The sequence below is a fragment of the Plecotus auritus genome (genome assembly GCF_963455305.1).
Source record: "Plecotus auritus genome assembly, chromosome: 1".
NCBI lineage: Eukaryota > Metazoa > Chordata > Mammalia > Chiroptera > Vespertilionidae > Plecotus > Plecotus auritus.
In genome coordinates, this window is record NC_137770.1 from 45,711,064 (window position 1) to 45,726,696 (window position 15,633).

Genomic DNA, 15,633 nt, shown 5'->3' on the forward strand with positions numbered 1-15,633 from the left:
GCACCTGAAACCTGTGTAATTTTGTTAACTAGTGGCACCCAATAAATTCAATTAAATTTTTTTTTCCCAATCAAGATTTTGAAACTAGCCCTGCCAGTGTGGCTCAGTTGTTAGAGCCTCTGCCCACGCACACAAAAGGGTGGTCAAGGTTCTATTCCCAATCAAGGGCACATACCTGGGTTGCAGGTTTGGTCCAGCCGACTGGTTGGGGCATGTAGGAGGCAACCAGTTGATGTGACTCTCAATGTTTCTCTCTCTCTCGCTCTCTCCTCCCCTCTTCCTTCTACTCTCTCTAAAAAAAAAAATAAATGTAAAAAATATATATCCTCTGGTGAAGATTAACACAAAAAATGATTTTGAAATTTAAAAAATATAAGTTAATTATATACTTTTTCAAATTAAGGAATGTTACTTTTTAAAAGATTTGCATGTATTGCAGAACTTATACATGCTTGAGAGCTTTAACTTAACAAGATTAATTTATATGTGAGCAATAAGATGTAATGTTTTTTAGAAAAAACTACTTTGAGGGAATATCTTAAGTGGCAGGAAAGGATTAATAACCAATTATTAATGAAACAGAAAAGCCTAACTGTCTTTTCCAGAAGGAAAGAAATTTGAGACAATAGATGGAAGTTACATGAAATCATCTAGAAAAGATTTGAAACTTACTATATTTTCAAGATTTATACTGGAGAGAGTTCAAGGAATTTGAGTGAATTGAAAGGAGAAAGTACTTTGGTAAGAGGGTAAGGATGTGATACAGACATTTATTTTCACAAGCTTTACATTTTGATTGCTGTTACTAATGTAATAAGCATAAAAAAATGTATGGAAGGAAATAGTTTTGTAATGAGTTAAAGAGAGTAGTAATTCCAGCCAATTGTTATTTAGACTCCCTGGAACACCTATCTCAATGATTAACTTCATTTTATTGTAGTTAGCAGAAGCATGAAAGCAAATTGTATAATATCCTAAAGGGTTTTAGGATCTAGCAAGTTCTACATTTAGCTGTGAAATTTGACCTTTAACCTTTTGGCCAGCATATCAGTCAGACACTTATTGTATGTGCCAAAGGAAGGAATCCTGTTAACAGGAAGTCTTTAGTTAGAATACTAAAGGCAGATTGAATTCCTTTGTTTTGCACTTAAATAATTTAGTTTTATACAGTTTTAAGTAACAAACTTTAAAATTTATTTTTAAAGACAACTAAAGACATCAAGTTATAAGAATCAAAATGGAAAGTGTCAGGCTTTACAAAAAAAACTCTCTGGACTTTCTGTGTATTCCAGGATATGCATAATATTTAGTGAACCAGAGTCATCTTTGAGGAGGGGTTAATAATCTTTAGAAACACAACTTTATTTGTAATTATTTTGCAGAGGAAGCAGTTGGCTTGCTTCAATTCTTAGATCTCTTTATCAACATCTTGATTATAACATGGGCTATTATGTTTAGTATTTATTAACCTGGAGCTTATAGACCTCCATTAGAGTTCCAGATTCCATTTTGTTCTCTGTAGCTGCTATAAAATTAGGAAACTAGAATTTTTGAGATTTTTCTGTAAGGACACATCTCATAGATATTTGCCTGGTTATATGAGGTTAAGTTCTTGGAGACATATCTAGTGAAAGCTTGGTAAAGAGACAAAATAATTCTTTTTTCTGTATCTTTGGAAATTCATGTACAGGGTAGGCAAAAGTAGGTTTACAGTTGTGAGTACATGAAACACATATCGTAATAATCATAACCTATCTTTTTCCATACCCATTTGCCCACCACTGTATTTAGCTTATGAATGCTTTATTTTATATAAATGGAAGGTGTGCGATTAGTTCCTGCAAATAAGAAGTTATTTTGAGGATTATGAATGCCACTCATTCTTCTGGGGCCAATTGAAACTTTTTTTTTTTAATTTTTTGGTTGATTGGTTCGTTTGAGAAAGAGTTGGGGAGGAGCGGAGAGACAGTAAAAAACTATTTTTTTCCTCATAGCTCAGAAACAAGATTCTCATTTTCCATTGACTGAATTCAAATTGATGATTTGCCTTTTTTTTTATTAATAGTAGTCATATTTTTCTTTGAAGAATTACAAATGACCTTTTGTTGCTAATATTACATGGTTAGTAATATTGTCATTTGACCTTATACCATCTGTGTGGCCTTCGGTAAAATAACTTACTTGAAACTTGGTTTCCTCAAACTCTGTAAATTGGTAGTGATTCTACTACATCAGAGCTGTTTTGAGTTTGAAATAGTACAGATGGAAATAACCAGGGGCAGAACAGACACTCATAATAATAGCGTTCATGCCCTTTTTCCAGATTTGGCATGTTTGTTACTGAAGTTTCAACTTTCTGGCTGAACTTAGAGTGGAGATCTGGTGTGTTAAAGCTTGCTATAGCCTTTTTCTTTTTTTAGTCTCCTAGACATATTTATTATTAGTAATGCCTTATGTTTTAGATCAGTGGTTTCCAATCTTTTTGTACTGTACATTTATCTCTCAGTAGGCTTTTTTTCTTTTTCCCACACAAAATTTTGGTAATTTATTTCCCTTCTAGCCTGGGGCTCAGCACATAGATGGCTTCTCTTCATCCTTTGGGTTGACAGTTTTCTCCAGGTTGCTGCTAATGATATGATAAAGCTCAGCATAGAAGACCATTAGGTCCAGGACCATGGCCCTGAGCTCCCCACAGGCTGCCTCATCTCACTTGTGCACCAGGGCCTGGTAATCCATTACATGAGTCTCCTTAGAGGCCTTGGCCACAGCATCCCCACGTTCTGAGAAGTACTTGGAAATGGTTGTCTGGAAGGCTTCTACTTTGGTTTTGACTGCATTCACCCCTCTTCAGCACCTTCTTCTGGATTGCTACCCCAAAGTCATTTCCATCCTCAATCTTGGGGATCAGATGCTGGATCAACATGATCACCAGAATACATTTTTCTTTGAGAGTCCAGATTTCTGGCTTAACCAGGGCAAGCAGGGCCAGGAGCTTCTCATTCCCAGGGAGAAAACCACACTTAGGGACTTCTTTCTTTTCCTGCTTATATGTTTCCATCTCATCATCTTTGGGTCAGGGATCTGGAATAGGGATGTCCAGTGGGGCTCGGAGAGAGGTCAGGTCAGCCACGTTGAGGAAGTCTTCTTGTAAGAGCTGATTCAGGTGTGTGAACTTCTATGGCAAGAATCTGTAGAGGAATTCCTCAGACTCCTGGGAAAGATTTTACCTGAAGGCATCTACCTGTTTGCAGGCTTCCTCACTCAGGCGCACCCCACAAGGCTTGGTCATGCTGCTCCAGTTGCTAGATCTCGGGTCTCTCTCTCTCTCTCAATAGGTTTTATGAAATTATCCCAAACTAGAGGCCCATTGCACGATATTCGTGCAAGAATAGGCCTTCCTTCCCCTGGCTTTCCTCCTGGCTGCCCAGGAGCCTGCAAGTCCTCACTCCCTGCCACAGCACAGCTCCTGTAGCTCCCTCCACCGCCTCCCCTCCCCCACATAGCAGGGGTCCCACCCCTCCCGGCCGCTCTGCGGCCTGCATATGCAAATTAACCTACCATCTTTATCGGGTCAATTTGCATACTCACTCCTGATTGGCTGTGGGCATAGCGGAGGTATGGTTAATTCACATGTTTATCTATTATTAGGTAAGATAATAGTTTGAGAAAAATTTAGTGTACATGGCACTTTCAGAATATACAGGTGGAGTGTGTCATGAAACCAAAAAAACTTTTTGTGGATATCTCTCCTAACATGACATTTAAAAAGCTGATGAACCTATATGGAACTTTGTGGACTTCATGGCTCCTTATCAAATTGCCAAGGTTTAGTTCCTGGAAATTGGATTTTTACAGAGAGGTCTTTGTGTTTCCTCTAACTATGAATTTCAAGTTTATCATGTTTTAAATCTAGTGTTTGGTACATAATGTTTAAATGCAAAAGTACATATATTTCTGGATTTAGGCAAGTTCAGTATATGGAACTTTGGATTTTCTAAGGAGTGGAATAAAATTGTCACAAACCTTAATACTCTGTAAGCCTGAACAGTTTTTAATTACTATAATAGTTTTTGTTCTTAATAATGTTGTATTTGTAAATTTGTACATTTCCAGCTGGACCTTTGTCAGGCCAAATGTTATGGTTCTTATAAATAACTCTGAGTACATTGAATTGAATATGTGTTTATGTATATATAAGATGGGGCAAAAGTAGGTTTATAATTGTGAGTATGCAAAACAGTTTATTCTTGTGTTAGTATTTATTAATTATTATATTATTTTCCATGTTAACCACTATAAACCTACTCTTGCCCCACCTTGTGTGTGTGTGTATTTTTTTATTTCAAAACTAGAGGCCCAGTGCATGGGACTCGTGCACTGGTGGGGGGCATGGCCGCTGTGGGAGCACCGCTCATCCCGGTCAACGGCTGTGGACCCGCCCTCTGAGTGGCTGCTCCCTGATCCAGCACCTTCAGTGGAGTCAGAGCACTCACCTCTCCAGGGGACCTGGTCAGGGCTGGGCTCAGGGACAATAGCACTGAGAGGCGGTGGAGTAGGCCTCAGTCCCGCAGCAGCCACAAACCTGCCCCCCAGCCTCCAGGGTCAGCTCTGCAAGCCAGCGGTGGCAGAAGCACTGCCCGTCGGCCTGGGGTTCGCAGCAGGAGCAGCTGCTCATCCTGGTCAGCTGAGCAGCGCTCCAACTGTGGTAGCGCACTGACCACCAGGGGGCAGCTCCTGCATTACGCACCTGCCCCCCGGGGTCAGTGCACATCATAGTGACTGGTTGACCAGTTGTTTTGGTGGTTCCGCCTTTTGGTCGCTGGGCTTTTATTATATGGGATTGCTATCCTTGGTTGTGTCTAGTAATAAATATTTAATGATGGAAGTATAAGAAAGTATAGAGCCATTACATGCTTATACAATGTGATTTCAAAGTTATTATGTGTGTATGTTTAGTTTATTGACATCTCTTTTCTGTTTCAATGTTTTCTCTTTAAGTATTGAAATTGCATTAGCTACGCTTATTAAATAAACTTTCAGTTGCAGATTGACAGAAGCCAAGGTCAGTTTCATCAAAAGACTTTGTTCTGTTCTACAATCACCATCTGCTTTAAGAATGTAGCCTTTTCTTCCCAAATGGTACTGAGAGTGATTTTTTTTCTTGCATTTTCCTTTTTGCCAGAATACTTTATAGGTGGTGTTATATACATTCTGTTGCATCAGTTCCAGAGACACATAATGACTGATTTCTCTTTGATGTTAAAATTGATCATGAGGTTAGATGTCAGCCCCATTCATCCATTATAAAGATATCCTTCAGCCTTTTACCTAATGATAATTAGGCAGCTATTAATGATCATTCGCTTGATCCAATATTTCATTAGGTGTTACAAATTAGTGATACTCCAATTCTATCATTTCTTCTTTATCAGTTGGAATTCTCTAATGAAGAACTTTTCCTTATCAATTACTTCACTGATGTTCATATAAGACAGGATAAATGCTAGATCTTTCCTTTTATTGACTGTTTTTTTCAGAATAGTGAATTGGTACCCTGGCCACTTCCAAAGGTAACCAGTGAGTTTGTATTTTAGTATCTTTATGAATTCAGGGATTTTTTTTTTCTTTTAGTTGAGAATGCTTTGCCTAACAAAAGGTTTCAAAAATGTATCCTACTTTTTCTATAAAATTTTATAGTTTTATGTTTTACATCAGATATATGATCCATCTTGAGTTCATTTTTATATTAGGTGGTATAGGTTGTGATTAATTTTTTTGCATATGGATGTCCAATTGTTGCAACATCATTTGTTGATAAAGCTATTCTTCCTCAATTTTTCACCTTTGTCAAAAATTAATTGACCATGTATATGTAGATGTTTTTCTGGATTCTCTGTTTCATTGATCTGGTTGTCTTTTTGATAATACCACACTATTTTGATTACCATATCTTTACTAGAGGCCCAGTGCACAAAATTCGTGCAGGGGAGGGGGTCTCTCAGCCCAGCCTGCACCCTCTCTCAATCCAGGACCGCTGGCTCCTAACTGCTCGCCTGCCTGCCTGATCACCTCTAACCACCCTGCCTGCCTGCCTGATGCCCCTAACTGCTTGCCTGCCTGCCTGATCACCTCTAACCACTCTTGTCTGCCTGCTTGATCACACCCCTAACCACTCTGCCTGCCTGCCTCATTGCCTCTAACCACTCACCTACCTGCCTGATTGCCCCTATCCTTCTGCCTGCCTGCCTCATTGCCCCTACCCACTTGCCTGCCTGCCTGATTGCTCCTAACTGCTCGCCTGCCTGCCTGATCACCCCTAACCACCTCTGCCTTGGCCCCTGCCAACACAGCTTCATCCGGAAGGACGTCCAGAATGACATCCGGAAGGTCGTTCAGTTGTCCAGTCTAATTAGCATATTATGCTTTTATTATTATAGATAGTAAGTCTTAAAATCAGATACCATGAGTCTTCCATCTTTATTCTTCCTTTTAAAAATTGTTTTGGTTTCTCCAGTTCTTTTGCCTTTTCATGTACATTTTAGAGTCTGCTTGTCTATATCGGTCTATATCTACAAAAACTCCTGCTAGCCTTAAACCTAATGATCATTTCAAGAAAAATTGATACCTTAACTATTTTAAGTCTTCCAATCCATTAATGTGGTAGTAACACTTTCATATTTTCATCAGTGTTTGTAGTTTTCAGCATACAGATCCTGTACGTGTTTTGCTTGGTTAATATGTAAATGTTTGATTTTTTAGAGCTATTATAAATGGTATAAGTAGTTAAATGTTTCCAATTATTGTTAGTATATAGATACTTAATGATTTTTGTAGGTTGACCTTATATCCTGCTACCTTGATAAACTTACTTAGTAGTTCTGGGGCACAGCCAGATTATTTTTTAAAAATTATAAACTGGGGAATAGTTTTAAAAGTTCATTTTACTGTTTTAGATGAAATGTCAAATCTAAAATCTTGAATGAGGTGAAATTTTCTTTTCTTCACTTTTCCTTTAGCAGTATACCTACTTAATATAGCTTTGTTAGGAGTTAAAAGTTTGTATGGCCTGGTGATGTAAACATCAACTAAAAATACCCAATTTCAAAGAAGGAGACTACTTCTCCCTGGTTTTGTAATTAAATAGTAGTAATACTGGCTAGTTTTATGAAGAATTTTATTTATAATGATAAAATCATGCATTTTAACAGAAGAATTTTACCTACATTCATCAAATAGCATCTTTTAGCTTTGAATAATTGTCCTATTTCTTCTCTTTTTCTCTTTCTTCTCAGGTATTGGGAGAGTTGCTGCTACATCTTTAGGAAATTTAACTAACCATAGTTCTGAAGATTTACCCCTTCCTCCTGGTTGGTCTGTGGACTGGACAATGAGAGGGAGAAAATATTATATAGATCACAACACAAATACAACTCATTGGAGCCATCCTCTTGAGCGAGAAGGACTTCCTCCAGGATGGGAGCGAGTTGAATCATCAGAATTTGGAACCTATTACGTGGATCACACAAATAAGAAGGCTCAATATAGGCATCCCTGTGCTCCTAGGTATTGACTTTATTTTCAACTTTTTGTTTTGAGATTGCCTAATGTTAGATTTTGAGATATTTTCATCAAAGAGAACAGTATCCTGAAGTTTGATGATTGAAAGCTTTAGTTTTCAAAGTTTACTAGAGACCTGGTGCACGAATTTGTGCACGGGTGGGGTCCTGCTGGCTTACCCTGATTGGGGCTGATCGGGCTGGGCCGGCTAGGGGGAGAGGACGTGGGAGGTTGGCAGGCCAGCCCCACTTCCTGGTCGAACTCCCAGTTGAACTCCCGGTCGAGGGGACAATTTGCATATTAGCCTTTTATTATATAGGACTAGAGGCCTGGTGCACAAATTCGTGCACGGGTGGAGTCTCTCTGGGTGGCCTCCAGGGATTGGGCTGAAACCTGCAGTCCAATGCCACCTGCAGCTCCTACCTGCTGCTCCCGCTCATCCTGGCCCCACTGTGCCTGCCTCAGGCTTGTGCCCAATCCATTCCCGATCAAGAGAGGCTAGCGCTGTTGCAGCAGCGCTCGCCAGCCATGAGCCCTGTGTCTGGCGCCCTCTCAAGGGGAGTGGCCTGCGGGATCAGGCTGAAACTGGCTCTCTGACATCCTCCTGAGGGGTCCCAGATTGCGAGAGGGTGCAGGCCAGGCTGAGGGACCCCACCGGTGCATGATCGGGCTGGGGAGGGACTGAAGAAGGGCTCCAGGCCATGTCTAACCCGTCTCCCTCAGTCCCGATCAGCCATTGGCCAGACCCCAGCAGCAAGCTAACCTACCGGTCAGAGCAATCTGCCCCTTGGTGGTCAGTGCATGTCATAGTGACTGGTTGACCAGTTCACTGTCTGCCCCCTGGTGGTCAGTGCATGTCATAGCAAGTGGTTGAGCGTCTTAGCATATCATTAGTATATTATGCTTTGATTGGTTGTTCGGTTCTGCCGTTTGGTCTATTTGCATATTACCCTTTTATTATATAGGATGATACCTTTCTCTGTACATTTATTTTTAAGTACTGAAGGACTTTATAATTTAAAAAAGCTTTTCTCATTAAAGAAACTCAAAAACAGGATCAGTATTCTTATGAGCAGATTCTGCTTTAATATGTTAGAATGTTTTGCTGTAGATACCCAGAAATTGAAGTAAATAAAACATCTGTCTCTTAACATTTAAATTCCTATAAATAATACAGACCTACCTCCTAATGTTTCAAAGTATACTTTCGGATTGTAACTTCTTGTTGTTTTTATTCAATTTCAGACATGTTATGTTCTGTTTTTTACTCTTACCTGGCAGGAAAGTGAAAATTGGAAGTGCATAAAACACTGTCTATCTTGCTTATTACCAGATTTCTAGCCCTCTTACTATTGTAGTCAGTTGTCACATATGGCTATTAAGGATTGGAAATGTGATTAATCCAAATTGAGATATGCTTTAAATATAAAATACAAACTGGATTTCAAAGTACATAAAAAAAAACTAGTATTAGTTTAGTAATGAATTTACAAATATTCCTGATTAACTACATTTTTTTAAAAAAATGACCTTAGAAGAAGGGAGGGAGAGAGAAACATTGATCGGTGGGAGGATCGAACCTACAACTTGGGTGTGTGCCCTGACCGGGAATCAAACCCACCACCTTTTGGTGTCTAGGATGACACTCCAACCTACTGAGCCACACCGGCCAGGGCCCGATTAACTACATTTGAACGTTCAAGAACTGAACCATAAGATTCAAAATGTGTAGAATATCATTAGCATGTTAATAGATTTTGTTTAGTATTTAGCGTAATACAGATCTTCAGTTATAGCAAACATTTGCATTTTTTAGAATCATTAAATTCCTGAAAATACATTTTAATATCACCCAGAAAACTAAGCTTTATCATTGTATTGTTTTAATCATTTTACATACATATTTAGATTTATTAATTCATATTTGAACAGCAGTTTTTCCCACTTAGTAGCACTCCGTCATTGTTTATTGAACAACTGAAGTTGTCATCTCTTCAGAAGAACCAAACCAAATGCTCTGCCTGTGTTGGGCTCTGGCCCCCTTTGCCTACTCTCTGTATCATCTCAAACAAGCTTATGCCTCTCTGGCCTCCATTTTCAGGCCTATCACATAGGAGTATTTCAGAGCCAACCACCCAAGGGCAGGGATGAGTCCCACTTATTCCTACTTTGTCCCCAGCACCCAACTCAGAGATGGGCACGAAGTGGAATGTAGCAGCTATTTGTTGAATAAGTGATGGGAAAAAATATGGTTACATTTTTACCAGGTAACAGAGGACTTTATGGTCCAGATAACTATATTTAACTTACTTTCTGTTCATCATTAAACTTACATTATTACAGAATTTTTATAGTTTACAAAGCATTTTCATAATTAACATGCTTTTCTCAGCAACTCTGTAGATATTAAACAGGAGAGAATAAACACCTTCATTAAGCTTACAAAGGTAGGTAGTATTAATAGCTATTTGATTGTCTATATTATGCTAATCCTTATACAGAACTCTAATATTAGGTCACTTAATCCTGAGAACAGTCATCTTTGGTATGGATTTATTTCATTTTATAAATAAGGAGACTGAAGCTAAGAGAAGTAAAGCAGTTTTGCTTTCATTCATACAATTTCTAAATGGCCAAAGCCCCTAGACATAGCTGACGTCAAAGCCTTAGTTTTTCCCCATCTTCCAGTTGTTGCACCAAGTTATGAAAGAAGAATTGAAGATAAGATTCAGTGCCATTTGCACATTGATTTTTTTACATTGTTAAACACAGTCCAAATCTAACACTTATTTTAACCCCAGTTTAGTATTGCAATGACCTTTTCTGATATACATGTAAATCTTTTCTTAAATATGCTTTTATTGATTTTAGGGAGAGAGATAAAGAGGTAGGAACACTGATCTGCCTCCTAATGGGGATTGAGCCCACAGTCCAGGCATGTGCCCTGACTGGGAATTGAACTGGTGACCTCTTGGCTCATGGGTTGACCCTCAAACACTGAGCCACAGTGGCCAGGCTACAGTTAAATCCTAATTTAGGGAGGCAGGCCCTTCCAGTTTTGTCTCCAAGACTGGAATAGATCATTTTGACCTCCCAGAACTCACTCTTTGGTTCAGTGTTCTCCTTAGCATTTTTCTATGTAACAGTCTTCTCCCTGTGTTGCTATTTTCTCTCTGCCCCCAACATATAGAGGCCATTAGAATTAATAAAAAGCATGGTGGTTGTTTTTTGTATGTGTGTGTGTGTTTTAATTCTGATTTAAAATAGGTTCTATCTAACTCCCATAATACTCTCTTAAGGTGGCAAAAACAAAAAGGAAACATAACAGTTAATGTGAATATTTCAAGCATTCCTACTGTACTACATATTCCAAACCTTTTCAGCCTAAATGATGAAGAAAGTCCATTATCATTTTGAGAGAAACTATCAACCTTTCCAACATAAATTTACAGCTAATTACTAGTAATTACTGGAATTTATGATTCTAGTTTTAAGCCTCTGTATAAAGGTTACAACTAGGCTCTAATTTTTATAGCCTTTGAAGTCAACCTTGAAAAGACTGAATACAAGCAGGAAGAAATTTCTTAAAAATATGTAAAGAGCCCTAACTGGTTTGGCTCGGTGGATAGAGCGTCGGCCTGCGGACTGGAGGGTCCCAGGTTCGATTCTGGTCAAGGGCATGTACCTGGGTTGCGGGCACATCCCCGGTGGGGGGCATGCAGGAGGCAGCTGATCGATGTCTCTCTCTCATCGATGTTTCTGGCTTTCTATCCCTCTCTCTTCCTCTCTGTAAAAAATCAATAAAATATATTTTTAAAAAAATATGTAAAGATTTAGCTTAGTTTATATCCATTGTCAGTGACCTACTAGTTTCTAAGAGAAGGTGGATTTTAATTCCCCTATAGCAGTGGTTGGCAAACTGTGGCTCGCGAGCCACATGTGGCTCTTTGGCTCCTTGAGTGTGGCTCTTCCACAAAATACCACGTGTGGGCGCGCATGTACAGTGCGATTGAAACTTCGTGGCCCGTGCGCAGAAGTCGGTTTTCGGCTCTCAAAAGAAATTTCAATCGTACTGTTGATATTTGGCTCTGTTGACTAATGAGTTTGCCGACCACTGCCCTATAGTATGATAAAAAAATAATTGTCTACAGAGTTGCTGAGAAAAGCATATTAATTATGAAAATGTTTTGTAAACTTCATGGTTTTTTAGGTGGTAGAAGGAACTGAGTTTTGGCAGGAGGCTCATTAAAATAGTCTTAAAGCCTGTTTGGTGTGGTTCAGTGTTTGAGCATCCGGCTCATGAATCAGGAGGTCACGGTTGCAGGCTCGATCCCCAGTAGGAGGGAGTATGCAGGAGGCATCCAGCCGATGATTCGCTCTCATCATTGATGTTTCTATCTCTCTCTCCCTCTCCCTTCCTCTCTCTGAAATAAATAAAAACATTAAAAAAAAAAGCTTAAATATTAGTTGTTTTTTTATAATGGTTTAAATTTAGGGCCTTTATCTTAATGAATGTCAATTCTTTCTTCTTAGTGTACCTCGGTATGATCAACCTCCTCCTGTCACATACCAGGCACAGCAAACTGAAAGAAATCAGTCCCTTCTGGTACCTGCAAATCCATATCATACCGCAGAAATTCCTGACTGGCTTCAGGTTTATGCTCGAGCCCCTGTGAAGTAAGTGAATTTACAGCACAAATCTTTGTTGAGTGATGAGTGGAAGACCATAGATGTGCTAGTTTTTCAAGATGGCTATGAATTTGCCAATCTCATTAAAGATACCTTTTGGGTGCCATTCTAGGCACTGTTCTTGCAATGTAATCATGAATGAATTAATGAAATCTTGGCCTCAAAGAACTTTTCTGGGAAAACAGAAGTAGATACCAACATGATTAAGATTAGTAACAGTGTTATATACAAAGTGTTTTGAAATAAGTAGTTACTGATTATCCAGTGCTTCCTATGTACTTTACTGTGCTAAACTTTTAGGCATGTTATCTTATAAAATCTTCCCCAAACCCATTTTACAAGTGAAAAAAAACGAAGGCTTTATCTCTGCTCAGATCACACAACTATTAAGTGGTAGATTTCGAACCTTTATCTCTTAACTTTAAAGATTATTAACTTTTGTCATTGGTACTTTCTTATTTAATAACTAGAGGCCCAGTGCATGGATTCGTGCACAGGTGGGGTCCCTCAACCTGGCCTGCAGGGATTGGGCCAAAACCAGCTCTCTGACATCCCCTGACCCCAGAATCGGGCTCCCTTCTCTCTGGTTCTGGGTGCGTCACCCGAGAACCGCCGCTGGCAAGTCACCACAGCTTGGCAGCTCCTGCGTTGAGCGTCTGCCCCCTGGTGGTCAGTGCGTGTCATAGCTACCGGTCGGAGCGTCTGCCCCCTGGTGGTCATTGCACGTCACAGCTACTGGTTGAACAGTCAGTTGCTTAGGCTTTTATATATATAGAATAGATTGCATTTGCTTAGCAGCTATTAAATTCCTGGTACTTTGGCAGGCATTTTACACATAATAATTATTTCATGTACTTTTAACAACTATATAAGGTAACAGTCAGTTACTAGTTTTTGTAGTCTTACTCTTATTTCCCTTTTATCAGCAAAAGTTATCAGCATAAAATAGCCCAAAGAAGAGTTTTAAAGAGTTTAAGATGATTGGACAATGAATTTGGAATAAAAAAAATTAAATCTTAGATATTCAAATAAAAGGAATATAAAACCTTTTATATATACACTTTTTAAAATAGTAACTCTTTCTTCTATTAAAATAAAATTTTCAAGTGGTCTAAATTTTTACCATCCTGCTATATATTTATCAGCCCATTGTGTGTGTATATGTGAATATGCCTTCAATGATTTTTTCTTGCTTAGAGCCATTTGTTCTTATTAGCTTTTACTTAGGTTTTTAATTTGAACAATTGGTATATTACCTAAAGGATATACCTTATAATTATTTGACTACTAGAGGCCCAGTGCACGAATTCGTGCATGGGTGGGGTCTGGCCGGCCCGGCCCCAATCAGGGCGGATCGGGGCTGGGCCTGTCAGGAGGAGGAGATGGCGGGAGGTTGTCTGGCTGGCCCACTCTGATCGGGGCCAAGTCAGGGCCGGGCAGGCTAGGGGGAGGGGCCGAAGGTGATTGGCCGGTGGGAGCGGGGCCAGCCATGGAGAAGGGCTGTGGGCAGTGGGCTGGCTGGTCTGCCCTGAATGGGGTGGGAGGGGCCAATCGGGGGTCAGCGGCTGGGGGAGGGGCCATGGGAGGTTGGCCAGCCAGCCCCACCCCCGTTTGGTGTGGGGGGCTGATCGGCAGCCAGCAGTCTGGGGAGGGGTGGTGGGGGCCCATCAGTGGCAGGGCCGGCTGGGGAGAGAGGCCGCAGGTGGTTGGCCAGCCTGCCCTGCCCCTGATCGGAGTCAGGAGGTCAATCGGGGGTGGAGCTGATTGGGGGTAGGGGCCGCAGGCCAATCGGGGTGGTGGGGGCCCATCGGTGGTGAGGCCAGCTGGGGAGAGGGGCCACAGGTGGTTGGCTGGCCTGCCCTGCCCCTGATAGGGGTGAGGGGGCCGATCTGGGGTGGGGCTGGGCAGGGGGAGGGGCTGCAGGAGGTTGGCCAGCAAGCCCCGCCCCCTATTGGGGTGGGAGGTGCAATCGGGTGGGGCCGGCCAGGGGGAAGGGCTGCAGGGCAATCGGAGTGGTGGGAGCCCATCGGGGGCTGGGCTAGCCAAGGGAGGGGCTGTGGGACGATTGGGATGGGGAGGGCTGAGGGGAAGGGCAGCGGGGGTGTTGGCCGGCTGCTCCACCCTCGATTGGGGTGGGAGAGGACAATCAGGGGCAGGCCGGTCGGGGGGAGGGGCCTTGGGAGGTTGGCCGCCTGCCCCGTCCACTCCCCCCCCAATCGGGCCAGTTTGCTGGCCACAGTGGGCGTCATAGCGACCGGTCGTTCTGGTAATTACGGCGTTCCGGTCGCTGGCTTTTTATATATATAGAATAGAGGCCTGGTGCACAAAATTCATACACCGGGGGTTCCCTCAGCCCAGCCTGCACCTTCTCCATTGGGGACCCCTTGGGGGATGTCCGACTGCCGGCAGTTGGATATCCCTCTCGCAATCTGGGACCACTGGCTCCTAATTGCTCATCTGCTTGCCTGCCTGATTGCCCCTAACCCCTCTGCCTGCCTGCCTGATTGCCCCTAACTGCCTCTGCCTGCCTGCCTGATTGCCCCTAATCACCTCTGCTTGATGGCCTGATCACCCCTAACTGCTTCCCTGCCAGCCTGATTGCCCCCAGCTGCTCTCCTCTGCTGGCCTGGTCGCCCCTAACTGCCCTCCCCTGCCGGCCTGGTCGCCCCTAACTGCCCTCCCCTGCCAGCCTGATCACCACCAACTGCTCTCCCCTGCCGACCTGGTCACCCCCAACTGCCCTCCCCTGCTGGCCTGGTCACCCCCAATTGCCCTCCCCTGTCAGCAAGTTTGCCCCAACAGCCCTCCCCTGCTGGCCTGGTCGCCCCCAACGGCCCTCCCCTGCAGGCCTGATCTCGCCCCCAACTGCCCTCCTCTGCTGGCCTGATCTTGCCCCCAACGGCCCTCCCCTGCTGGCCTTGTCGCCCTCAGTTGCCCTCCCCTACAGGCCTGTTCGCCCCCAACTGCCCACCCCTGCTGGCCTGATCTCACCTCCAACTGCCCTCCCCTGCCGGCATGATTGACCCTAACCTCTTCTGCCGTGGCCACCACCACCAGGGCTTTGTCTGGAAGGAAGTCGGACGTCGGGAAGATGGTCGGTCAACCCGCTCTAATTAGCATATTACTCTTTTATTAGTATAGATAGATTATCCTATCTAATAAAAAAGTAATATGCAAATTAACCATCACTCCGCTACGCCCACAAGCCATGCCCACCAGCCAGTCAGGAGCGAATATGCAAATAAACCCAACCAAGATGGCTACGGCCACAGAGAGCAGGAGGGAGGCTTAGGTTTCCCCGGCAATGGAGGAAGCCAAGCTTTCCGCCTACCCTTGCCGGCCTAGGCCTCCACCCAAGGCTACAAAGTTTCAGTGATAGAAGATACA

At 42.3% G+C, this 15,633-nt stretch overlaps 1 protein-coding gene and 1 pseudogene across 7 annotated transcripts in view; one reads left to right on the plus strand and one right to left on the minus strand.

Moving 5' to 3' along the window:
• The window catches only part of SAV1 (salvador family WW domain containing protein 1), a gene marked incomplete at its 3' end in the record, with an annotated part of 33,165 nt that overhangs the window by 9,641 nt on the left and 7,891 nt on the right, over positions 1 to 15,633 (plus strand). For 5 of the 6 annotated variants that reach the window (XM_080680076.1, XM_080680077.1, XM_080680078.1 and 2 more), the window contains exons 3-4: positions 7,293 to 7,563; positions 12,091 to 12,234. In XM_080680076.1, coding sequence (XP_080536202.1) covers positions 7,293 to 7,563; positions 12,091 to 12,234 — 415 coding nt within the window. Of the gene's footprint in view, positions 1 to 7,292; positions 7,564 to 12,090; positions 12,235 to 15,633 lie in introns of those variants that run through there. The other variant, XM_080680081.1, reaches the window with a different exon arrangement.
• On the minus strand, positions 2,569 to 3,289 carry LOC308253838 (proteasome activator complex subunit 2-like; annotated as a pseudogene). Its single transcript has one exon. The product of its transcript is annotated as a proteasome activator complex subunit 2-like (transcript).